The sequence below is a fragment of the Ipomoea nil genome, unplaced genomic scaffold, assembly GCF_001879475.1.
Source record: "Ipomoea nil cultivar Tokyo-kokei standard unplaced genomic scaffold, Asagao_1.1 scaffold0482, whole genome shotgun sequence".
In the NCBI taxonomy this organism is placed as follows: domain Eukaryota; kingdom Viridiplantae; phylum Streptophyta; class Magnoliopsida; order Solanales; family Convolvulaceae; genus Ipomoea; species Ipomoea nil.
Window position 1 is genome coordinate 1,220,529 of NW_017616910.1, and position 24,246 is coordinate 1,244,774.

Genomic DNA, 24,246 nt, shown 5'->3' on the forward strand with positions numbered 1-24,246 from the left:
ACCCAGATCTGTACTCAGATTCGACATGCATGGGTTCATTCTTGCCTATAAGAAATACAGGACATATAATATAGAAATGAATTTCAACAAACTTTAGGATTTCGTAGAAATGGAGTTGAAAGATGAATCCCATAATCGAAACTATTTTGAAACACCTTGAATCGCCCAGAAATTTCTCCTTAAACCTATATGAACAACGATCGGTGTTCAAAATTGAAGAAATGGAATAACAATTTCTTGCGAGACAGAGCTTCGAATAGCACTTCTCCAACCCATAAATGTGTTTGAGAAGTCAACTTGCTTGCAAGTAAAAATGCAGAAGAATGAGAGCAGAGGTGGCGTGGTTTCTAGAATCGCAGTCCAACTCCTTCTAACCACAATATATGTATGTATTATATGTAATATATAATATATAATATTATACTCCGTATATTTTATGTATATATATAGTTACCCAACTTCGAAATATGGTAAAAAAAAAAAAATTATATATATAGTTAAATTATATGTATACATAGTATTTATTTACATAAGGATCATCGAATGTAGTTCCAAATAATAAATTAATAAATTATATAATAAACATTCAATTGTTTAATTATGTACTTAAAATCCTTATAACATTATATTTTATAAGTTATATTGTATACAAAATTAAGTTCGTTCTAATATTTATTGAAATCATGTAATTAGATACATTACTAATGTTGTATATCATGATGTTTTCAATAATTTGTAATTTTGATAAGTTTTCTTTTTTTAATACCATAACATTAATTGCAACTATTTGTAATATACCATTTATATATTATTTTTGTTGAATTCCCACACATATTTCATTTATATGTTATAAATTATAATCGCATTATTTCACACAATTTATAATATAACAACCACACAATTAATACTTTTTAATTTACATACCGTGCAGCGCACGGGGCAAATACTAGTATAGAACTATAGAAGGATAGGATGTTTTCAAAAAAAAAAAAAAGGATAGGATAGTAGGATTTTCAAAAATGAATAAATGTCATTAACCCTTGAAAAAGAAAAGAGAAAAGACAGTATATTTAACCTTCTGAAACTGGACACTTCCAGAAACCGTTGGAACGAGAAGCAGACGCGGCAGCAAAAGAGAGAGAGAGAGAGAGAGGGAGTGGGAAGTGTAGTGTGTGTTCGGAGCGATGGCGGAAGAGAAGAAGAGAACGATAAAGCTGTTCTGCCCATCACTGTCGAAGCTAGTGCCGCTGGTGGCTTGGGAAGACCAGAGACTCGACCTGGGGTCCATAGCTCGGACCTTCGGAATAGAGCCGGCGACGTTGAAGCTAAACGGCCACTTCATAAGCAGAGGAATCGATCTTATATCTTCCTCTGTAACCTGGAAGTCTCTTCTCTCATTTTTCTCAGCTCGCGGCTTCTCCACCGGCGCCTCCGACTCCGACGCCCTCATTGTCGACGGCAAGCTCTCTAAGCTCCGCTCCAAAAGTAATACATCCTTGATCCTTCCTTCACTACTTTCCTTTTCCTTTCCTAGGTCAATTGCGTAACTGAATATCCGATTAATCATAAGCTGAATTTACCTTCAACCGCTTAAAATCATGAAAAGTTCATGAATAAAATCGGATGATAAAACACAAAAAGAATTGAATCAATCTATTAAACTAGTTTAACACTTTAACTAAATCTCACTGTAAACTGTTTATTTCTAAACTTTCTCAACAACGGGAGGAGCTTGTAGTCCGGTTGATAATGAAATTCAAAGTCTTAAGGGCTTCAGTGACAATAAAATCGCACATCCAGAAAGTACCAAAAGGATTAAGGATGGCACACCAGGTAATTTTCAATCTAGGTTCTTTTCAATGGAACATGTGTGTGTATATAATAAATGTGTAGTCCAACTATATAGACTTTATAGTTGAAACGGAACAACCGTTTAGTTGAGACAAATACAATGTGGGTGTTTGGTAAATAGATGTTAGCTGATTGAGTTAGTGAGTTTGACTAGTTGATAGCATTGGCTGATTGTAGAAAAGTGTTTGGTAAATTAGCTTATAGTTGATTACATGCAAAATAACTTTCTCAAAAAGCTAATCGAAAAAAACAGTTTTTTGAATTTTAGCATTTTGGAGCAATAAGCTGTTACAAAAAGCTAATTAATTAAACACTCATATTGATTGTTTAACCTAGTCAAATAACTAATAGTGGTCAAATAAGTCAAAATTGACTGATAAGCTAACTATGTTACCAAACATAACCAATATATTCTATAGTTTGTTATCATGTGGAGAGCATTGTTATCGTGTGGAGAGCATTGAACTGTATGGTGACATTGAGAGACTAGTGGTTAATATCTCGACCTAAGGTTGATGGATAAAAACAAATGAAAAGTTTAGATGGAAGAAAACTATACAATTTATTTTTGCAGTGTTTGTTCTGTGATTGCCATCCTCTAGGTCTCAGAATTGGCTCTAACATTAAGTGATGTATTCCGTCTCTATCAAAAGTTTGAGCTGATATTGAGACTACACATTTATATTATAGTCTCTACCGAAAGTTTAAGATGATACTGAGACTACACGTTTATATTATATGCTCATCACTCGGGATAAAAATGTGTCATGCTTTCCATCTAATAGTGCTTTTCTTATCCAGGAACATTTGGTTGTATAAATCAGATTTCTCCTTTGAATGGCTTATGTTTGAAACGGAAGTTCGGTTTGGAAGGAAGCAGTCCTGTAAAGAAAACAAGAATGAATGAATCCAATTTAGGTTAGCGTCCAATCTTCTCTTCCGCCTTTCTTATCTCAGTTCTTGAATCTGAACTGCAAGTTTCCTGTTCTCTATGCTTGATCATCTTATTAAAATCCTATGGTGCATTCTCAGATCTCACGCAGAGAGATCGTGTTTTCACCACTACACGAGACACACAACTTCCATGTAGCTTCACGAGCAATGAGGCGAAACGGATGAGAGAAGAAGAAATGGTTGTTGCATCCCCTTTGAAGAGATTAAGAAACTGAGGATCTCAAGAATGCATTAGTACACAGCCATTGAACATCTTCCACCCTCCAACTGTGATTTGTAAATTAGTTTATATTGTTAGAAACTATTGTATAGTACAACTCTTATAGCATAATGTATAAAAAAAAATGTAATGAAAAAACGAATATAAATGAAAGGTATGACCTTCATTCACACTTATTAATTTTTAGATATTCTGAATTCTATAAATATGCTCTCAGGTTCATGAGGAGATAAATTGATCAATTTAACTTTGAGATTTAATACCAAGAAAGAAGAAGCTAGAGCCAATTGACTTAGTTGGACTATAAAGTATAAACTCTATTGTTTTTCTTTTTTGTTGGATTGGGCCAATTGAATGAAGGATCCAACAAAACCACAAAACATGCTTTTTTCACACTGTAATAACAAGAAGAAGCTCCACGACCATTTCTAAGGCTTCAATGCATTTACAGAAATGTCCACTCAGAGAACTCAAATCTCTCTTATTGACATGTAAAGATAGAATATCCATTTCCAAAATCCATACACTTCTGATATCATCTGGGCTTTCAACCCATGGAATTCTAAATTCTCAACTAATTGCATCCTATGCAAAAGTTGGTGACATTGAGTTCGCTCGGAAAGTGTTCGATGAATTGCCCAAGAGAGGCATTGATGTTTGGAATGCGATGATCATTGCCTATTCAAGGAAGGGGCACCCTTCTGAGGCTATAAATCTGTATAAAGAAATGATCTTTGCTGGTGTAAAACCAGATAGCTCAACTTTCACAGCAGCACTCAAGGCCTGTATGATACTGTCAGACTTGGAATTGGGTGAACAAATCTTGCAGAAGGCCCGTGAGTGTGGATACGAGAACGATGTGTTTGTTGGGTCCTCAAGTTTGAATTTTTACTCAAAATGTGGGAAGATAGACAGCGCGATGAGTGTCTTTGAGAAAATGGAGCGGAAGGATGTTGTTTGCTGGACTACCATGATCACAGGCTTTGCACAGAGTGGTAAAGTGAGAGAGGCAGTGGGGATGTATCAGAGGATGCAGAAAGATGGTTTGGAAGGCGACGAGGTTGTGATGTTGGGCTTGATTCACGCCAGTGCTAATATTGGCGATATAAAGTTGGGTTGTTCAATTCATGGTTATATGATCCGAAAACATCTTCCCATGAATGTACTTGTGCAGACTAGCCTAGTCGATATGTATGCCAAGAACGGAGCGCTAGAGCTGGCTTCCCGAGTGTTTAGGAGACTGCATTGCAGGAACTCTGTTTCGTGGAGTGCTTTGATCTCCGGGTATGCTCAAAATGGACTAGCCGAGGATGCACTCGAGCTGTTAGTGGAGATGCAAAATGCGGGATTTGCACCCGACATGGCTTCACTAGTTAGCGCGCTTCTAGCGTGCTCTCACGTTGGGTTTTCGAAATTGGGTAAATCAGTTCACAGTTACGTTCTAAGAAGGTCTGAGATGAATCGGGTTTTGGGCACTGCATTGATCGACATGTATGCAAAATGTGGACTTATTGCTTGTGCACGAACTGTTTACGATCACTTGATTCTCAAAGACTTGATATGCTGGAATGCAATTATAGCAAGCTATGGGATTCATGGGCTTGGAGGAGAGGCTCTATCCCTTTTCTGTCAGATGAAGGACACAATGGAGCCCGACCATGCGACTTTTGCTGCTCTCTTTTCTGCTTTGAGCCATTCAGGCTTAGTGGACGAAGGGAAGTATTGGTTTGATATCATGATCAATCGATACAAGATTCAACCTACCGAGAAACATTATGCTTGTCTGGTTGATTTGTTGGCTCGTGCTGGACAGGTCGAGGAAGCCAAAAAACTGATCAGTTCTATGCAAAACGAACCCGGGATTGCTGTCTGGGTTGCCCTACTGTCGGGCTGCCACAACCACAAAAAAATTCTGATCGGGGAGCTGGCAGCGAGGAAAGTACTCGAGCTAAAACCAGACAGTCTCGGGGTTTATGTTCTAGTCTCCAACTTCTTCGCTGCAGCGAAGAAGTGGGAAGAAGTAGCCACGGTGAGAAAGTGTATGAGAGGGACCGGGATGAAGAAAGTCCCCGGTTACAGTCTCGTGGAAGTAAATGGCAGGCTCCACGCGTTTCTCATGGAAGACAAGAGCCACCCTCAGCACGATCAGATAGCCGGGATGTTACAGAAGCTGGAGCGGGAGATGGCAGCCGTGGGGTATTGTCCAAAGACGGAATCTGTGTTGCACAATGTCGAGGAGGATGTGAAAGTGGCAATGCTGTGCAGTCACAGCGAGAGACTTGCCATCGCCTATGCGCTCTTGAACACAGCCCCGGGAGCCCGATTAATGGTCACGAAGAACCTCAGGGTCTGTGGGGACTGCCATGAAGCAACCAAGTTTATCTCCATCATTGTGAGAAGAGAGATCATTGTGAGAGATGTGAAGAGGTTTCATCACTTCAAAGATGGTGTGTGCTCTTGTGGTGACTACTGGTGAAGTGGTAAATATGTTGCTTACAAATAGTTTTAAAATTTTATTAAAAGTTGCCTTCAATATTAGAAAAGGAGGATTGGGCAAACACCTTCTGCGGGCTCAGATGGCACCTTTGTGAGGGAAGGTTACAGGATCGAACCCTGGTGGTGGGGTATTAACTCTTTGGGATGCAGTAATTAGATAGAGTAAAGAACAGATACTACCTTGTAATAGAGTCAATAGTATGTTTTTTTTTTTTTTTTTAAAGATGATTGGGGCTAAAGTTTTAGGCCTTTTAATGTTGCTATAGTTGGCTTTGTAATTGTGACTGAAAGTGATTCAGGATCGATTGTTAAGTGGTTGAAGATTAAGAGGTTCTCACGATTTATGTTTAATATGATTGAATCATGCAATCCAGAGATGGGACATAAGTGGAAAACTCAAGTGATTTACATCTATAGAGAATTAGAGCAACACCACGTTTCAAGTTTAACACCCTGTGAGATGTTTAGTGGTCTTCTTAGTTTGAGTCGGCCAAGTGGCCAACTATGGGCCATTTATTGGCTATAGGTGGCTTGGGACAGAGGATTCCATGTGGTTGTGACTAAAAGTGATTCAGGAACAATTGTTAAGTGGTTGAAGATCAAGAGGTTCTCACGGTTTAATGTTTAATATGATTGAAGCATGCAACCGAGAGATGGGACATAAGTCGAAAACTCAAGTGATTTACATCTATAGAGGATTAGAACAACGCCATAATATTTCAAGATCAACTCTCTGTATGAGCTGTTTATTGGTCTTCTCAATTTGAGTCGGCCAATTATATATGGACAACCTAGGTTGGTTTACTTCCTTAATCTTTATAGTCTTTTACCGGCTAAGGTCACAAAGCAAGCTTTACTCAAAATGCACACTATAGCCACGGTGAATTTTTCTATAAATCAAAGAACAAAGCCACAAATTTTTTGGTGAGCTTCTCCATCCGACATGATCAAGGTGTATGATGCTCCTCCCACTCCTCTTTAAGACTTTGAGATTATCCTTTATGACAAAGTACTCCATAATACGGTACAAAGATCTTATAGACATTTTCATTATTGGATTGACTTTGCTTAAATAATTTTTTTTAAATAAAAAATATATATGGTTGCAATCATTTTAAATAATTTAATATCTAATAAATAAATGGATCATTATATTGGTGCTTGATCCAGCAAAGTCAGAGAGCTCTATAAACTATGAACCATGTTCTTACAACGTTTTAAATTTATTCTCATCCTATGCTACAAAGCCCGCACATGGTTTGAAAATTACATTTTTCTTTCCTAATTTATTTGTTAAATGTACATTAATTATATCATCAGAGTTCATCTAACATTACTTATGTGTAATAAACTAATAATTTATAAATTATACAAAAAAAATAAAATAGTCGAGTCATATTTTATTCACTCAATCACTCATTTTGAGAATTACATTTTATTTATTAATTATTATTGTTATTATTATTGTTATTATTATTATTATTATTATTATTATTATTTTATGGGGTGGGGCTGAGGTCAACTACACATGCACGAATATAGAAAAAACAGGCTTTAATAGTAGGGGAGCTTTGTCTTTGTTGTATTGGAAATATGGTTAGGGACGTTTAGTATACAATTATTCATGGGGCCTAAAGATTCGAAATGAATTCGACATTTGTCAAATTTAAAATACAAAATTTGTCGATTCATTGTAAAACAATAAAATACGGTATAACTTATAAGGTGTGTATATATTAAAAATATGGTAAAATGGGGTATTTATAGGGAAAAAGAAGGAAACACGTGTTGGGTCTCCGGCAAGCATAGCACGCGTCACGCATGCAGCGGCCGAGCTTAAGAGGCGCGCCGCACCGACCACGTTTATTAAGATTTCTGAATCATTTGGACCACTGCTGCTGAATTTGGCTGAAGGAACTAAGGTCTTACGGCTTTGGGAACCACAGGTTGGGTAGGCGGCCCCGACCTGATATGGTCGGGGTGAGACAATGGGAAACAAGTTTTGCTGGCGAAAGATACCATGTTCGGTCCACGATCTAGGTCGAGTCCGCGTCCAAAGGGGTCGGTCATGATCGGACATCGTCTTACTCGGTGGGTGACCTCGGTACCGATCAAGTATACCATACGGTGCGATCGGGAATAATTATCATCAAGTAGCCCCCAACCTATGGCATGATGGTCTAGGAGGAAGGGTTCAGGCTGAGAATATCTGACTGGGAACCCTTGAAGCCCCTCCTTTCGGGTTAGGATCGAGTGTGATGCAAGTGCACAATGTGGAACGCGGGTCATTGTTTGCGTGGGCCGCTGAGCATGTGTCGGGTGCCCATCGTTTGCCCCGTGATCCGCCTTGTGCTTCGGAATTTTAAAAGTTTTTCCTGCCTGGGCTCATGAATGACGTGAGGTCAGAGGATCCTGAGCTATATAGTGGTATGTAAGAAATGTCTAAAAGTCCCCCTCTTGGCCATAAATGCGGTATTTATATGGAAAATAAATGAGACACATATCGGGCCCCCGGCATGCATAGCACGTGTCACGTATGCAACGGTCGGGCTCGAGAGTCGTGCCGCACTAGCCATGTGGATTAAGATTTTTAAATAGTTAGGGCTCACCGTTACTGAATTTGGCTGAAGGAACTAAGCTCATACAGCTTTGGGGACCACAGGTGGGGTAGGCGGCCCCAACCTGATATGGTCGGGGTCAAACAATCGGAAACATGCTTTAATTTGCTAGCAAGTGAGACTATGTTCGATTTGCAATCTAGGTCGACTCCAAGTCCAAAGAGATCAATCATGATCGAACACGGTCTTACTCGGTAAGCGATCTAGGTACTGATCAAATATATGGTGCAATCGCAAATAATCCCCATCAACATTTCACAATTTATCTCAATTTTCAGAGCTGGAGCTAAAACTTTTTAATGTGTACACACATGTGATAAAGACATAAAACCCGCCATTTCAAATAACTTTAAATTCTCATGTAACCCCACGCTTTTTGTATGGAATCAATTATTGATTCTTATATTTACTATATACTACTGTTCAGTACTCCGATCCATACGCCATTACTCCTTTTGTATTAACCTGTGATGACAAGACAGTTGGCCAACCTTAATCCTTAATGGTTAATACCACTATTGGTCTTATTATATGGCAACAAATTATTTGTTGATGGGTTGTTGTTCTGCTGTCATCCACCTCATCTATATCCTATACCGGTTCACACATATATTGATTTACTTTTTCCACCCATATATATATAGTATACGAGGTGTGAGAGATTTAAGCTTGACGTTCAAACTTATATATATTGTGCGTTTTGAAATAAAAATCACATAGTTACGAATGAATGAAGTGTGATTTAAGTGAAAAGAATTTGATTTTTTAAAAGAATAATGTGTTTTTTTTTATCCATCTCTTATATATATATATATATATATATATATATATATATATATATATATATATATATATTGTGTACTAATTGGAACATATACATCGATTTACTTTCTCCACCCGTCTTCAAGGCATGAGTTCTGAGAGCCATGAGTTTGAACTTCAAACTTACTATATATTGTGTGTTTTTAGATAAAAATCTTGTAGTTACTGATGAATGAAGTGTGATTTAAGTGAACCGAATTTAATTTTTTAAAATAATAATGCTATTTTTTCTTTTCTTGGGTAGTGAGGGAAACCTACCATCACTTTTCGAGGTGTATATGGGGTAAATCTTGTTCATTTATAATAGTACAATACGTACGATAATTATGTTTTACCCACCCACTGCTCGTTTTTTATGCTTTATTTTTCATTTTAATTTTACCTCATGATATTCACATCTTGATGTGATAATAAAATTAATTTTATTAATAGACTATCATGACTTTTCTTAAAATGTATACTTACTAATGAAATATAAAAAGTGAGATTTTACACCAAAATGACTTAAAAAAAATTGTTTCATGACTAGAATCCTGCTTCATAGTATAAAAATAACAAGGTTGAAAAAATCGTTAGGTGCCCTCTAGGCGCCTGGGGACCGCCTAGAGCGCCTAGGCGGGCGCCTAGAGCGATTAATCGACGCCTAGAGTGCTTAGGCGGGCGCCTAGGCGTCGATTAATCGGCGCCTAGGCCCGATTTTTGCAACACTGAAAAATAATAAAACAAATAATGCAATCAGATATAAAATCGATACTAGTGTTTAGCATTAAGTTCATTTTTTTAGAGTTGTATATTGACCTTTTTTATTTGAACAAGTCAGTTATAAGTAATTTAGATTAATTTATTTTAGTGTGGTCATTTAACGGAGAAAATTATTGATTTGGTCCCCCGACTATGAGGATTTCACTAATTTGATTCTCGACTTCCAAAATTCCTCAATTCCGTCCTCTACTATGTCATTTTTACTCGATTTGGTCCTAAAGTGGCATAGTCGAGGACCAAATCGGGTAAAAATGGCATAGTCGATGACGAAATTGATGAATTTTGAAAGTCGAGAACCAAATTGGTGAAATCCTCATAATCGGGGGACCAAATCAGTAATTATCTCTCATTTAACGACTTGATTTTAATTTTATTCTTACGACACATTCAGGTAACATGTGAGATGATTACTTTACTCCTCAAATTAACATCTACTTAACATTCAATTGACGGAATGACCAACATTAGAAAGATTTAGAAAGTCAAGTGTCTAAATTGTCCAAATTAAAAGTTGGGAACCAACTGTGGAAAATCAACATAGTCGGAAGACCATTACTGGAATTAACTCTAATTGGTTTAATAAATAATAGGCTGAAGTGTCAAATGGACTCATCTACTACTGCGAAGTGCTCAATTCTCACACCGAACTAAATTAAAGCCTAATCAGCCACACTTACCAGCTAAATTTGTTAGATTGACTTTTTTAACAGGTTGCCTATTCAATTATTAAAATAAAAAAATAAAAAAATTAAAAAAATTAAAAATTCAGCCACCGACTGTCAAACATGAGGTCCAAATCTGGACCTCAAACGGCCTGGAACGAGGCGGCGGCCATGGTCGCCGCCCTTAGGGGTGACCACGGTTCCGGTCCCGTTTCGAAATGGCCGGTTCGGATTCCGCAAATGGATAAACCGGAACAGGAACCGCAAAGTACGGTTTCGATTTCGGTTTATGAACCTACGGTTCCAGTTAGAACCGCATATTCTAACCGGATTAAAAAAAAAAAATAGAGGCTAAAGAGGCAAAGACCAAATGAAGTCTTTGCCTCTTTGCGCCACTGCTAACTGCCCACGGCCCAATGCGGCAGTGAGGCAGTATGCTGCAGGCGTAGGCCTTCAGCCATCAATTTAATTTATTATTATTATTATTATTATTATTATTATTATTATTATTATTATTATTATTATTATTATTTTTACGGTTTGGAACCGGAACTGTCCTGTTCCGAACCAGGACCGGCGGTTCCGATTCCAATATTGTAGTAACCTTAACTAGAACCTATAGGTTAGGAACCGGAACCAGAACCGTACGAACGGTTCCGATTAGCACAGTAACAGTTTCGATTCGAACCGAACCGTGGTCACCCCTAGCCGTCCTCGTTCCAGGCCGTTATGGACGACCATGGCCGTCTAAAAAATTTTTGAATTTTTTTGTCTTCCATGGCCGCCGCCCTCGTTCCAGGCTGTTTGAAGTCCAGATTTGGACCTCATGTTTGACAGCTGTGGCTGTCCGGTTGTCCTCGCCGGACGGACGGCCAGACAGCCACGACTTTCTGTGAAATACGCAGCCACCGGTTGTCCTCGCCGGACAGCCGGTGGCTGATTTTTTTTTTTTTAATTTAAATTTTTTAATTAAAATTTTTAATTTTTTAATAATTGAATAGACAACGTGTTAGCAACTTGCAAAAAAAAAGTTAATCGAACAAATTTAGCTGATAAATGTGATTGATTAGACTTTAATTTAGTTCGTAGTGAGAATTGAGCACTTCATAGTAGTAAACGGATCTATTTGACACTTTTACCTAAATAGTATTTAAAAAAAAAGACCAATTTTCAAATATCGACAGCAGAAATGTGAAAATTATGCCCACCGACATTTGGCTCATTGTGCCCACTCACATTTGGTCTTGTGAGCCATGAAAAAAAATATTAATTTTATTTAAAATTTTGGCACTAAACCACGAATTTGAAAAGAGTTGACTATAAAAGTGTCAAACACGAAAATATTTGGATTTTTCTTGCAAAAGGCTAATATATATAACACGTTTTCAGTGATTTCATATTTACAGTGGTAATTGCATGGAGAGCGAGAGAGGTAAAGAGGAAGGAGGGAGACCGGAGACTTGACAGGGAAGACTTAAGCAGAGGAGTTTGGGAAGGAGAGGTGAATAGTCAACCATTACCGGTGCCGCCGGTCAATGGTTGATAAACCGTTCTCTCTCTCTCTCTCTCCCCCCTCTCTCTCTCTCTCATTAAACTCGTCTCTGCAACTCTCTTATTCCCCATATCTTATTGGGTATTTGGGTGTGTGGTAGTTGAGGAATTATTCACCAGAAAGCTCTGACCTTTGTATTGCTAAAAGGTCGAGTTGTCTCCAGGTTTCCCCTCCGCCATTTCTGGGTTTTGGAAAAGCTCGGCGAAGAACGGAAGAAACATGGCTGTAAGACCAAGTCCTTTTATTTTATTTTATTTTTATTTCTCAATAACGTTGTCTATACTTCTTCCGGTGTTTGCATTGTTCATTTGTTCTTCTGCCTTGGGTTCAGATATTCTTTGTGGTGTTGTGAATTCTAGAAGTTAAATCTTTGATGGTGTGTATTATCTATTGAATTGCATGATGCCCTTGTTTCAACATTTTGATTGTATGCACATTTGTGAGTGTTCTGACTGTGTTAAGGGGTAATTTCATAGGCTTGGGTTGTGCTCTAGCACTGTTTCAAGCACTGTTAATGTAATTAGATTTGATTCATTATGAAATCATGATTATTTATTTATTTTTTTGTTCTTGGTGATTGTTTGAGAATTGGGATCTTGTTGTCTGCTACAGTACTTTTTGAGTGACTAGGAAACTTGTAGCTACTATATGAGGATGTGCATATGGTAAATCCCTCCTTGTTGATCCTTGCTGACAAAGGATCACACCTAGCTCACACGGGCTTAAATCACTGGTTCAGTAGGTAATATTTGGGAGAAGAGATCAACGTTCAAACCTCGGCAGCAGCAGTGTGGGGTGTGGGGATTATGTCAAGAGTGGGCAGATTCTTTGTGCGCACTGGCATTTGGCCCTGTCTGCTGAGCCATTGAGTCACCATGATTTACATCATCTCAAATGCTCTGCCGGGCCAGGGTGTGGGGGGCCTTTGGGGTTTGGGATTCAACCTTTTGGGAGAAGAAAAGTATCACACCTAGGTAAACCAGCCTAGGTCGCCCATAGCTGATCGGCTCAAACCAAGGTAAACCAGCCTAGGTCACCCATAGCTTATTGACTCAAACCAAGGTAAACCAGCCTAGGTCGGCCATAGCTGATCGGCTCAAACCAAGAAGGCCAATAGGTGACTCCTCTTGGGAGTCGAACTTGTAACCTCGTGGTTACTAAGTCAAGTTGGGGTTGCCCCATGTCTGTTAAAGTACTTGGTTTCATGCTTGGAGCCCTTTTTGTGTACTTCAGATTGTTATAAGCTATGCTTGAGGCTTTGTAATTAAGATTAGTATACATCAATTTTGTCATCAGGAGCTATATATGTCACAGAGGCTTGCTGAGATTATGCAGTATACATCTTTCAGGGACACGCGTTTTCTGGTTGATTACTTTGTCTAGGACTATTTGTTGCATTATGTTCTTTGTTTATGGCCACCATATGTATGATAGTTTCCATATAAACTGTGTATAAGTTTATTTACTTAGTTCCTGCAGTTCTTATTCAATGAAAATTAGAATGGCTTGCTGGTACATATTGTTTAATTGCACAAAACAATTGTAGATGCGTTGAAATAACCATTACTCGTATGTCTGAGGCTTGCTGAGATTATGCAGTTGAACCATTACTCATATTTTCTCGTTTTCTTGATTTCTTCCTTAGCGTTTAGTTGTGCCCCTCAAACCCGGTCACCCACCACTATCATTGCTAGAAGTAGATAACCTAAAGTTTGAGTTATAGTATGAACAACCGTGTGAGATGATTGCATAACCTTAAATCCATGTAATTCCGTGAAAGCAGAGCTCAAATGTCCCAAAGTTTGGGAACTGGGATACCGAAGAAAATGTGCCCTACACTGTCTTTTTTGACAAGGCCAGGAAAAATAAAGGTGGAAAGATGATCAATCCAAATGATCCCCAAGAAAATCCCGAGATGTTCCAAAGCAAGGCTCCTTCTGCTGCCACGCCTACCCCTCCTACATCCAAGCCCAGAGTTCAATCCGAGGAACCAACAGGGTACGGTGGAGTTAGGCCAACAGATAAGTGCCCAGTGAGCAGGGAAGATGGTGACTTGCAGCCGTATGGAAGTTCTCCAGCACGGCATGATAACGTGGACAGGAGACGTCGTGCATCAGAATCTGCAGCCAGACCTGTTAGACAAAGTGCGGGTTCTGATCGCAGCTTTGACAAATCGCCCCTTCACCCAATTCACCAGGCGAAGGCTGCCACTGGTAGAGGTGGCGCATCTCCTGCCCGAGAAGGGAAGTATTCATATGAGAGTAGTCATGGTACGCCTGGAAGGTCTTATAATAGTAGCCACGGGACCCCTGGGAGGTCTTACGGTAACAGCCATGGTACTCCTGGAAGGTCTTATGATGGTAGCCAGGCTGCAGCTGGGAGAACCCGGGCAAGGCCAGAAAGCGTAAGAGTTTTTCATTATCTTATTTCTTTGAATTTCATCTCGGTGGTCAATGTAGCTAACTATATTTCATGTCTTTCTCGTGACAATTGTGTGCTTTTGAGCAGCCTGATAGAGGCACTGCAGTCCCAAAGTTCGGGGACTGGGACGAGAAAGATCCTCAATCAGCAGATAACTTTACTTACATTTTCAACAAAGCGCGAGGTGAGAGGCACGGAGAACCCACAAATGCATCTGCCACCCCATCTCGACCTACCACGAGAGACCAACAAGATGAAAATTTTCAGGTACTTCTTTTTGTTTAGTACTACTGACTCTGTTACGATGTAGTATCTGTTCATAGCTACTTTCTCAACCTACTGAAACACAAACAGTCAATATAATACTGCCCACCGGGGCATGAACCCATGACCTCCCATTTGGGAGAGCCACTTCGTGCCACTAGACCACAAGGTCATTGGCAAAATTTTCAAGTACTTTTTTTTTAGTACTACTGAGTCTGTTACAATGTAGTATCTGTTCATAGCTACTTTCTCAACTTACTGAAGCACAAAGAGTCAATATAATACTGCCCCACCGGGGCATGAACCCATGACCTCCCATTTGGTAGAGCCACTTCGTGACACTAGACCACAAGGTCATTGGCAAAATTTTCAGGTACTAGTACACCATAGATAACACACGAAAATGATTCATAGTCTGAAGGTTCAATTACCTGTAGCTTTCAGCGCCGCTTCCTTCTGTGATCATCATGTACGAGTTTACATTTCCTCGTCTTCTGATCTTCTCAGCAACGCCTTTTCTTTCTGTGCAGAAGCGTTGCTGTCCCTGGTGGTAGCAAAGATGAAAATCCCGATTGATTTTGGGGGTATTTATACCGATACTGTTCGTGTAAGTAAATCAAGAGGCTTTTGTGATGCAGAATTTGGTGTATTCTTGTCTTGACAGCTCTTTCTATTTATAAAACATAGCATTCTGCACTCATGCTGTGTGGCGTTATAGATTGAATTTCCAATTTATGTAACAATTTAGTTTGAAATTCTTTGTTTGTGTTTTGTTTGCTTGATACTTGTGATTTCTTTGGCACTGAGCATTCTATCATTGAGGAAGGGTGATATAATTTTATTTTATTTTTTCATTTACACATTCAAATATTTATGTTTCACAGCTATTTCGTGTTCAGTCGTTATGAGCCTATGATGGATGTTTTACATTACTCAAAATGGACGATTTTTACCTCTCTTGTGTGGTTTTCTAATAAGTACACTTTTACAACCCGTTTTGTTTGCGGAAAGAAGTGTAAAAGGAACATGATGGGGCTATTTGGTAAATAGCGGTTAGCTGATTGAATTAGTGAGTTTGACTAGTTGATAGTATTAGCTGATTGTAGAAAGATGTTTCGTAGATTAGTTGTTAGTTGATAGCTGATTATATACAAAATGACTTTTTTCAAAAAACTGATCAAAAAAGTTGCTTTGAACAGTTTTTTGATGTGAATTGGGGTTGATATGAGCTTGTGTGCAAATCCTTGGACTATATTCTTTAGGCTTGAACCCAAAGGGTAGCTCAAGTGGCAAATGAGCTCTCTTTGTGGGGGAGAATTCTGGGATAACCTAGGTTCAATTCCCACAAGTGATGATTCCTTCTGTGCCTCTCGTAGCGAACTGGGTGGACTTGAACCATTAAACAGACAGAGAAAGACCTGTACCACATTGTGGTTTACATAAAAAAAAATATTCTTTAGGCTTGTAAATTGTGTGGAGTAAGAATTATTATGATGTGGTGCTTGAGAGTAATTTGTAAGTCGTGATTGAGAAGATTTGTAAATGGATTAATGTTGGGACTATTCTTTTATATTGTGTATGCCATTCAATAGTTGTCTCATTAAGTTTGGTCTTGTTGTATGCTTCATATAATCATATAGGGTGGATGTAATTCGAATTATCCAAACTAATACTGAAATTTGAATGGAAGTTTAAATTTTGGGTGAATTCAAATAGATATCAATTTGAATATTTTAATTATGGTATATCTAAATATAAATTCAGTTTAGATATTGAGTGTTAAAATTATACTCTTAATTTTACACTTATTTTATAATCTAAAAAATTGTACACTTCCACTTATTATAATTTTTTATAATTATAATTTGACGTTTAACTTTATTATTTTTAAATATATATTTTAAAAAAATAATATCCGTGCATCGTATAGATAATTTACTAGTTTGTCTATAAATGAAGTTTTATTATAGCTATAAAAATATAAATTATATATTGACTATTAAATATATTTTGTTATTAATATTTATTAATTTTCAAAACTCTAATAGTTAATTATTAGTATTTTGTTTTATGTTTAGTTTGATAGTATACGAAATATTATAGATGCACTAATGAATTTATTTTAAAACTTAAAATTGATAAAAATAAAATTTTAAGTATACCCAAATTAACCCAAAATAAATTCACCCGAACTAAATATAATCGAATTAAGTTTGGTTCGGATATCGAGTATAAAAATACTCCGTAGCACCCAATTTTTTAGATACTCGAAATAAAATTTGTGTATCACTCGAACCAACACCCCACCCCTAATCATATATACCATGAAGTGAATTTTTTTGTTGGCATGACTTTATCACGATATTTGTAGTTGGTTCCCTTTCTTTGCAAGTTTGATTCTTATTAGCGAGAACAACTTATTGGTTTTCTTAGTTCGAGTCAGTCAGTTATGAGCAATCTAGGTTGATTTACGTCATGGTCTTTTATTGGCTATGATTATAAGGCGGAATGCAGAATTACTCAGTACACATTATCGAATAATAAATGTGAATTTTTTTCATCACTCAAAAAAAAATTATTAAAACAAATTACAAATCAAACATGAGAATTTACAATTTCAAAAAATTATTGATTATACTACAAAATGAAATATTTTCTTCACTTTAAGTTAATCTTCAGTTATTTTCAAAAAAAAAAAAAAAAGAAGTTAATCTTCAGTTTAATGAAAGGAATGTTAGTCTGTTCACTTTCGAAGATTCCCACGTGAAGCCGCGAAAGTAAACAGTCAAACACCATATTGAAGGGCAATCTCGTCATACGATCGCATTTAGCTACTGTATTTAAATTCGCCACCAAATCATTCACCGCCAAAATTTGGCGGTCCCTAAAATTTTCAAAGTTTCAGAGACAGCAAAAACACCATATTCAAAGTTCAAACTAAAATATCCCAATCTCTCTCTCTCTCTCTCTCTCTCTGTGACATGAAATTTCCAATTGCTCGAGTCACAGCTAGATTGAAGTAGGAGAGCTCAAAGTCACTTTCTTTTATCTGCAGTATTCATCTCAATTTCAGGTATTTATACAAAACCCTAATTTGCGTTTCAACGCACTCTTTCCTTGTATAGATCCGAGGGGTTAGGTTGCAAATCCTCAATTTCTTTCATATGTACACATTGAATCAAATTCCGAGCACTTGGAAATGGATGAATTCCGTCAGATTTAAGTGTGTAATTTGAATTATTGAAATAATCTTAGACTCAGATTCAGTTGAGTAAGCCCTTGATTTGATGTTGTTTGATTATTTAAAGGTTTTTATTGATAATTTGCACGCCCAGTAGAGAAATAATGGTGAGAGAGCACAGCATTGAGTCGTTTTATACTAGGTTGCGCAGTTCTGCTTTAGCTTCAGCCTCTTCCACCCCTCTGTTAGTGTTTCCCTCGACTTCGGATGTTGATTCTCTTTGTGCTTTAAAGATAATAGGCCATGTTCTCGAGCTGGATTCTGTTAGATATGCTTGTTATCCTGTTTCTAGTTTTAAAGAGATACATAAGTACACAGGGACTGATTTGGGTTCAACTGCTGCTGAGCCAATTACTATTTTGTTGATAAATTGGGGGTGCCAAAGGGATCTACGGAAGATTCTGGATGTAGGCCCTTCAACTCGAGTTTTTGTTGTGGATAGTCATAGGCCTATCCATTTGCACAATTTGAGTGATCAGAATGATAGGGTAGTTGTTCTTTACACTAGGGATGATGAGCAACAGGCAGATTTGGCGTATGATTTTGATGTTTCTGCTCTGGCCAGTGCGGGCGATTTGAACAGTGATGATGAATTTGAAGATGATTCTGATAGTGAAGATGAGAATGAAAGTGAGAGTGATGAGGAGGATGGGGTAGGGACTCGGAAGAAGAGGAGAGTTTCTGCAGACAGTGAGAGTGATCCTGTTAAGCTTTTCAGGAAATTGAAAAAGGAATACTATTATATGGGTACCTTTCATGGGAAGCCATCTGGATGCCTGATGTATGAACTGGCTCATTTTTTGAGGAAGAACACAAATGAGTTGCTTTGGTTAGCTTGTGTTGCTTTGACTGACCAGTTTGTTCATGAGAGACTGACAGATGAAAGATACCAGGCTGGTGTAATGGAGCTTGAGCAGCATATTAATAGCTCGGGCAACTTAGATTCCATTACCTCAGTCACTCTCAAGGATGGAACTAAGGTCACAGCTCCTGATTCCTCAAGAATTGTGTATGAGGATGAGCCGAGGCTAATGTTGTTACAGGAGTGGAACTTGTTTGATTCAATGTTGTGCTCATCCTACATTGCAACTAAACTGAAGACTTGGAGTGACAATGGGATTTTAAAGATGCAGCTCCTTCTAGGTCGAATGGGGTTTGCACGTGATGAGTGTAAACAAAAGTTTGAGTACATGAGTGTTGAGATAAAAAAGAAAATGAAGGATATGTTTGAGCAGCATTTGCCAGAATTTGGGCTCACAGATTTCTATTACCGAGGGTTCTTGCTCTTGCATGGTTACAGTTCAAAACTGTCTGCAGCAGATGTGGTATATGGAGTCACTGCAATGCTAGAATCATCTATAGAGTCAGATGGTTCATGTGCTTCCAGACAGTTTGGAGAGGCTTATGATGCATTGTCATTTAATAAGCTCGAGAAGCTGGAAACAGGAATGCGACAGGCTATCAGGGTTCAAAGGGCAATTCTTAGACAAGGTAGCACCGCAATAACCAAGAAGGGGTCAATCCGAAGTGGGAGTAAATTCAGATGGGTTAAACTTGAAGATTCATCAGACACAAAACTCTTGTGTTACCCTCAGGCTTTAACCAAGTTTGGCTATTTTCTGATGGACGCCTTACGCGAGAAGGGAGCAAGAATGAAGCCACTACTATGTGTCTGCTACGACCAAGAACGGAAAAAGGTATTGATTGTTGCAATCTGTGGAAAACCTCGGCTTGGTGCAGTGCAAGGGAATGCATTCGGGCTCGCTTTCAGGAGTGCAGCTGAAGAGACTGGAGCCGAGTTCTTCCACGAACTGTTTGAATCTTCATGGATAGTCTTGGATGCATTTGCAGTAAATTCATTCATGATTAGGCTTACAGAGAAGCTTTGGTGATGTTCTCATAGATAACCTTTTCTTTTTAACCTTAACTGTGTTTCTGTTATTCAGATTTCAGAGTCAGTTCTTTCTTCCATTGTAACTGTTTTACTGTCTGAATAATTCATAGGCGACAAACTTTATCGCCTTTTAACCTTCTGCTCTTCTACATTCCTTCTTACATGTATTGTGGTTTGCAGTCAGCTTGAATCATGTCCAAGCTTTATGTTCCTGTCTGTAAGTTATTACTCCAAATTATTAACTCTATCTGTAGTTATGTACCATTGTCACAAGTTTTTTATTTACTTATTTCATTTCTTTTATCACTTTGAGATTATTCGAATTTAGTGTCAATAGAAATTTTTTAATTTCAATAATATATTGTCACACAATTCATACCTCTCAACACGTTGGACAAATAAAGGATGTTTGGAAAGTAGAATTTTGTATTGATTTGATAGTGTTAGGAGTTGATAATATAATGGCAGAGGTGAATTCCTCCATTCTTTCCAAATGTTGATTGAGGACCCATTCATTCCCAACCCTCCATCTACAAGGAGCAATTATTAAAGTACTTAGCTCTGAAAACTTTGGTAACTAAGGAGTCATGATATTGGATAAATCTCCAGACTTGTTTATCTAGTAATGTCATGTCAAATTCTCTGATTCTCCTAAATTCCATACTCTCGGAGAACTTTGGTTTTCACAAATCATAGGTCACAGTATAACAACCGAACTCTCCTAAATATTTTCCGATCAATTCCACCGCTTTCATATTTGTGAGCTGCTTATTGATCTTGTGAATCTGGATTCAGAAATTTGCCCGACTTAAATCCTCATCAAATGGGACCTTCTCATACAAAATGAGTAGGAGAAGAGAAACGAAGAAACTTGTTAGTATCTGTACTTTCCATTCAGTTGTATAGGAATAATAATAATAATAATAATAATAATAATAATAATTATTATTATTATTATTATTGTTAACTAAAATATGAAGATTTAAAATAGAATAGTTAAAATAATTTCTTAAAATACGTTCTAGTTTATTCTTATTTTTATTTTCTTCCAAAAATGTGTTTCTAAAAGGTACTACGTATTTAGAAAAAAATTGTGTTAGACCTCCTTTCACTTTTCAATTCACTTTTAAAAAATTTGCAATAATTTGAATTTGATTATTATTATTATTATTATTATTATTATTATTATAATTTTTCATCAGAGGGAAATTCAGAACACTAAAAAGAATAATATAATTTAGATTTGAGTAATTAAAATTTAAACCGACTCAACGTAAGTTACAATAATACATTTGGATTATTAAGTAAAAAAGATAATAATAAAAAAAAAGTAGTCAAATGTAAGTCGTAAATTCTTGTATTTGATGACTACAAATTTAATTTTATTAATACTTTCTTAGTCAATATTTTTGCAATATAGTTTATTACGGAGGAGTATTATTATTTTTATACTCCGTAATTTGTAAATTATTAGTGAGATTTTCGTAATGTATATCTTCTTATTATTACGCAAGTGCTGATGTCGTCACATATCCCGAAAACGTTAAAGTACACATGATTTAGCATATGTGTTTTGCCACGTGTCACACAGACCAGGCTAAGGGAAAGACGTGCCGGGTTTGTCATTTCGCCGCACCGACCCGGTTTAGCGTACCCGTTCCAACCCCCAAATCAAATTCGCAACACTTTCCAAAGAGATCTGTCGCTTTAAAATCTTCCCCGAATTAGAACCCTAGACTAGATTACACCCAGGACCATAAAACACAATTCTGCTTCTCATTCGTCTCCTCGATACTCGTAGGTTTTGCGTCTGCCGCTTGTGGTTGGAGTTCTCGGAGCGCTTCCTTGATTTAGGTTTGATTGATTTTCCCTTCTCTGTTTCTTTTGATTTTGTCGATTGATTGATAATCTGATCTTCGTTTCGTTTGATTATAGCTGAATGGATTAAGTTTTCTGGTGTTATTGTGGATTTTGGTGTTCTAAAGTTACTAATTTGTTTGATTTGATTGGTTCATCTGTCGTTTTATTTATTTATTTTTATTTCTAATGCTCCTGAAGCTGATTTTGTTATATGCTATCATGCTCTCTGGAAGTATGGATTTTTAAAAATATATATATGTTTAGTGACCTAATCTGGTTACTTCCTTTGAATGCTAAATGGTCAAGTAGCTACAGTAAAATTTTGATAAGGAAGATTTCAACTATGAGAGCTAGGGTAGATGACCTTTGTTTCCTTTGAAATTAAGAAAAAGTGTTAAATTTGATTGCTTTTTCATTCTTGTTTTTGTTTGTGCTTTGATGCTCTCAAGTGATGCATAGTGAAGTTAGGGTGGGGAAGTATCCCTGCAGGAAGGTTAAGTTTCTGATGATGAGTAACTAAATTTATCTTTGCTTTTCTTATTAGCTTGCAGCTTTGCCAGAATCAGAATGAGAATCTAGACTTAACAATATAAAAATATGACCTTTCCTTGTATCTTCTATTGTAAAATTTTACTTAGGCTAAGCTTGTAAAGAAGGAGCACATTTTGCATTGACATATTCTTGTGACGGGGTGCATGCCTTGTTCCTGTTCTAATGATAGAAAACTACCTGACTTTTTCTTAGGGTATATAAGGCACATCTACCCGTTGATCATAGTATGAGCACTCAGGAACAAAGGGCTCAACCTCACAGGTACACACGGGGATTTCAGAGGAGGAAGAGGTTATTAAATGTTGATCTCAATGCTGTGCCATCATGGGAGCACCTGGATCATGAGGGAACTTCAGCTCCTGTTGTTTCTCAAGATGTGCCACCCGGTCAAAGAGTTGCTTCTTTGACATCTGAAACAATTGATATTGATGGGCTTGATGATGATGATGATGTTGTTATTATATCCTCTCCTCGTGCACTTGCTGAAGTATGTCTTCTATACTGTGTACATATGCTCATTTTAGTAAATTAGTTCTAGTGGCATTTAAAAATTATGCTGGATTTCACATATCATGGCTAATTAGTTTAGTGGTTTTTTAATTTCCTCTTAGGCTAAAAACAACTCCATGAGGAATCGTCGGCAGACTGTTGTGGTTAATGTGGATTCTGGTAATACATTTTTTTCCTTCATGACCTTTTTTTTTTAGTACTACTGACCCTGTTACAATGCAGTATTTGTTCATAACTACTTTCTCAACCTATTGAAGCACAAAGAGTCAATATCGTCTCCCCTGAGGCTCAAACCCACAACCTCCCATATGGGAGAGCAACTTGGTGCCAGTGTGCCACTAGACCACAAGGTCCTTGGCTTCCTTCATGACCTTAATTTGCCATTCTCTGTCTTATATGCCATGAAATATAATTTATTTTGTGGAGTAGTAGGTCAGTTAGTTTGAGTTTAATTTTGTAAGTGCTGCTTTTTGGGGTGGGAAACTACTCTGCATGTTCGGAACTTGAGACTTGAGTACTGACATTCTGCATTTGCCTAAAAGAAATTATCCCAGTGCTTCAATATCTCACCCGTTCTTTCTGTTCATTGGATGTCTTTAGTGAAGTTTCTGATTGATTAATTACTGTGCAGAAGAGCATTTGTCTAGGGTCCCTCCTCATAACACCTACAAGCGCAGAAGATTTCCTACACATCAGTCAGTTATAAACCTTGAAGGATATAGCAACTCAAAGGTGATAATGCAATTCCTCTATGCTCTCTAATTACAGGCAATTTGTGTCTTGAATATTTCTTTTTGTTGATGTTTCACTTTTTATGTTCCCTGCTCCTGCAATTTATTGTCGATTTCCCACATTTCACAACTTAGCATAGGTTTTTTTCCCCTCGTACTAATGAAGTGCCCTGGTATGAAATCCAGGGAGATAATGACCCATTGGTAGCGGTAGCTCCACCTCCACCTCCACCAAAGGAGCCTACATTCAGTTGTCCAGTTTGCATGGGTCCATTAGTCGAGGAGATGTCAACCAAGTGTGGTCATATTTTTTGTAAGGCGTGTATCAAAGCTTCCATAGCTGCTCAGGGTAAATGCCCTACATGTAGGAGGAAGATTACCATGAAAGGCACCATTAGAGTTTACCTGCCTGCCACAAGCTGAGCTTGGTGGTTAAACACCCCACCCCTGCCCCTCTCCCCTTGTGCTGCGGTAATAGCGCCTTGGGTAAGCATACTTAGATATAGAGAAACTGGAAATTTATGTCTCGACATCCTATTATCTTTTGACAATGCAACCCTTGCTGCTTTTTATGCATGAAAAACTCGCTTTCAGACAATTTCTTGTAAATCTTGAAGTGCTCTTTTAGATGAATGAACAAAATCCAGATTGACAATGCAACCCTTGCTGCATTTTATGCATGAAAAACTCTCTTTCAGACAATTTCTTGTAAATCTTGAAGTGCTCTTTTAGATGAATGAACAAAATCCAGATTGCGCAAGTACACATAAAGTTAATTGTTTTTTGCACAGCCCATGTTTGGTTTGGTTAGGTCTTTTTAGTTTGAGTTAGTCAGT

General features: G+C 37.6%; 5 protein-coding genes across 7 annotated transcripts; all 5 read left to right on the plus strand.

The window, feature by feature from the left end:
* The first annotated feature begins 1,116 nt into the window (after positions 1-1,116).
* LOC109173457 lies at positions 1,117-4,220 on the plus strand. Of its 2 annotated transcripts, XR_002052914.1 has the most exons (5): positions 1,117-1,485; positions 1,726-1,833; positions 2,653-2,769; positions 2,884-3,098; positions 4,210-4,220. XR_002052914.1 is itself a non-coding variant. In XM_019322689.1 (4 exons), the coding sequence occupies exons 1-4, from the start codon at positions 1,185-1,187 to the stop codon at positions 3,018-3,020; spliced, it is 663 nt and encodes a 220-aa protein (XP_019178234.1). In that variant the 5' UTR covers positions 1,117-1,184; the 3' UTR covers positions 3,021-3,155. The 2 variants fall into 2 exon arrangements, 1 of the variants encoding a protein (XP_019178234.1); XM_019322689.1 differs by lacking the exon at positions 4,210-4,220 and having other exon boundaries at positions 2,884-3,155.
* Positions 3,381-6,449, plus strand: LOC109173456 (putative pentatricopeptide repeat-containing protein At3g25060, mitochondrial). Its single transcript, XM_019322688.1, has 2 exons — positions 3,381-5,786; positions 6,048-6,449. The coding sequence occupies exon 1, from the start codon at positions 3,465-3,467 to the stop codon at positions 5,499-5,501; it is 2,037 nt and encodes a 678-aa protein (XP_019178233.1). The 5' UTR covers positions 3,381-3,464; the 3' UTR covers positions 5,502-5,786; positions 6,048-6,449.
* Positions 6,450-11,919: 5,470 nt separating this feature from the next.
* Positions 11,920-15,490, plus strand: LOC109173692 (RPM1-interacting protein 4). The gene is made up of 4 exons (XM_019322972.1): positions 11,920-12,162; positions 13,721-14,341; positions 14,446-14,625; positions 15,153-15,490. Exons 1-4 carry the CDS (start codon positions 12,157-12,159, stop codon positions 15,174-15,176), a joined length of 831 nt encoding a protein of 276 aa, XP_019178517.1. The 5' UTR covers positions 11,920-12,156; the 3' UTR covers positions 15,177-15,490.
* Positions 15,491-17,514: 2,024 nt separating this feature from the next.
* LOC109173688 (cell division control protein 45 homolog) lies at positions 17,515-20,063 on the plus strand. The gene is made up of 2 exons (XM_019322969.1): positions 17,515-17,695; positions 17,931-20,063. The coding sequence occupies exon 2, from the start codon at positions 17,968-17,970 to the stop codon at positions 19,753-19,755; it is 1,788 nt and encodes a 595-aa protein (XP_019178514.1). The 5' UTR covers positions 17,515-17,695; positions 17,931-17,967; the 3' UTR covers positions 19,756-20,063.
* A 1,299-nt stretch (positions 20,064-21,362) lies between these two features.
* LOC109173693 (E3 ubiquitin-protein ligase RNF4) lies at positions 21,363-24,186 on the plus strand. 2 transcript variants are annotated; one of them, XM_019322975.1, is made up of 5 exons: positions 21,363-21,612; positions 22,361-22,656; positions 22,781-22,838; positions 23,314-23,411; positions 23,597-24,186. In XM_019322975.1, exons 2-5 carry the CDS (start codon positions 22,396-22,398, stop codon positions 23,831-23,833), a joined length of 654 nt encoding a protein of 217 aa, XP_019178520.1. In that variant the 5' UTR covers positions 21,363-21,612; positions 22,361-22,395; the 3' UTR covers positions 23,834-24,186. The 2 variants fall into 2 exon arrangements, with proteins under 2 accessions (XP_019178520.1, XP_019178519.1); XM_019322974.1 differs by having other exon boundaries at positions 21,366-21,611; positions 22,362-22,656; positions 23,311-23,411.
* The last annotated feature ends 60 nt before the right edge of the window (positions 24,187-24,246 follow it).

Coding starts and splice junctions, on each gene's coding strand:
- LOC109173457 (XM_019322689.1), top strand. CDS start 1,185: ATGGCGGAAGAGAAGAAGAGAACGATAAAGCTGTTCTGCCCATCACTG. Junction 1,486..1,725: donor CTCTAAGCTCCGCTCCAAAA/GTAATACATCCT, acceptor TCTCAACAACGG/GAGGAGCTTGTAGTCCGGTT. Junction 2,770..2,883: donor AATGAATGAATCCAATTTAG/GTTAGCGTCCAA, acceptor GTGCATTCTCAG/ATCTCACGCAGAGAGATCGT.
- LOC109173456 (XM_019322688.1), top strand. CDS start 3,465: ATGCATTTACAGAAATGTCCACTCAGAGAACTCAAATCTCTCTTATTG.
- LOC109173692 (XM_019322972.1), top strand. Junction 14,342..14,445: donor CCCGGGCAAGGCCAGAAAGC/GTAAGAGTTTTT, acceptor GCTTTTGAGCAG/CCTGATAGAGGCACTGCAGT. Junction 14,626..15,152: donor AACAAGATGAAAATTTTCAG/GTACTTCTTTTT, acceptor CTTTCTGTGCAG/AAGCGTTGCTGTCCCTGGTG.
- LOC109173688 (XM_019322969.1), top strand. CDS start 17,968: ATGGTGAGAGAGCACAGCATTGAGTCGTTTTATACTAGGTTGCGCAGT.
- LOC109173693 (XM_019322974.1), top strand. CDS start 22,396: ATGAGCACTCAGGAACAAAGGGCTCAACCTCACAGGTACACACGGGGA. Junction 22,657..22,780: donor CTCCTCGTGCACTTGCTGAA/GTATGTCTTCTA, acceptor ATTTCCTCTTAG/GCTAAAAACAACTCCATGAG. Junction 22,839..23,310: donor TGTGGTTAATGTGGATTCTG/GTAATACATTTT, acceptor ATTACTGTGCAG/AAGAGCATTTGTCTAGGGTC.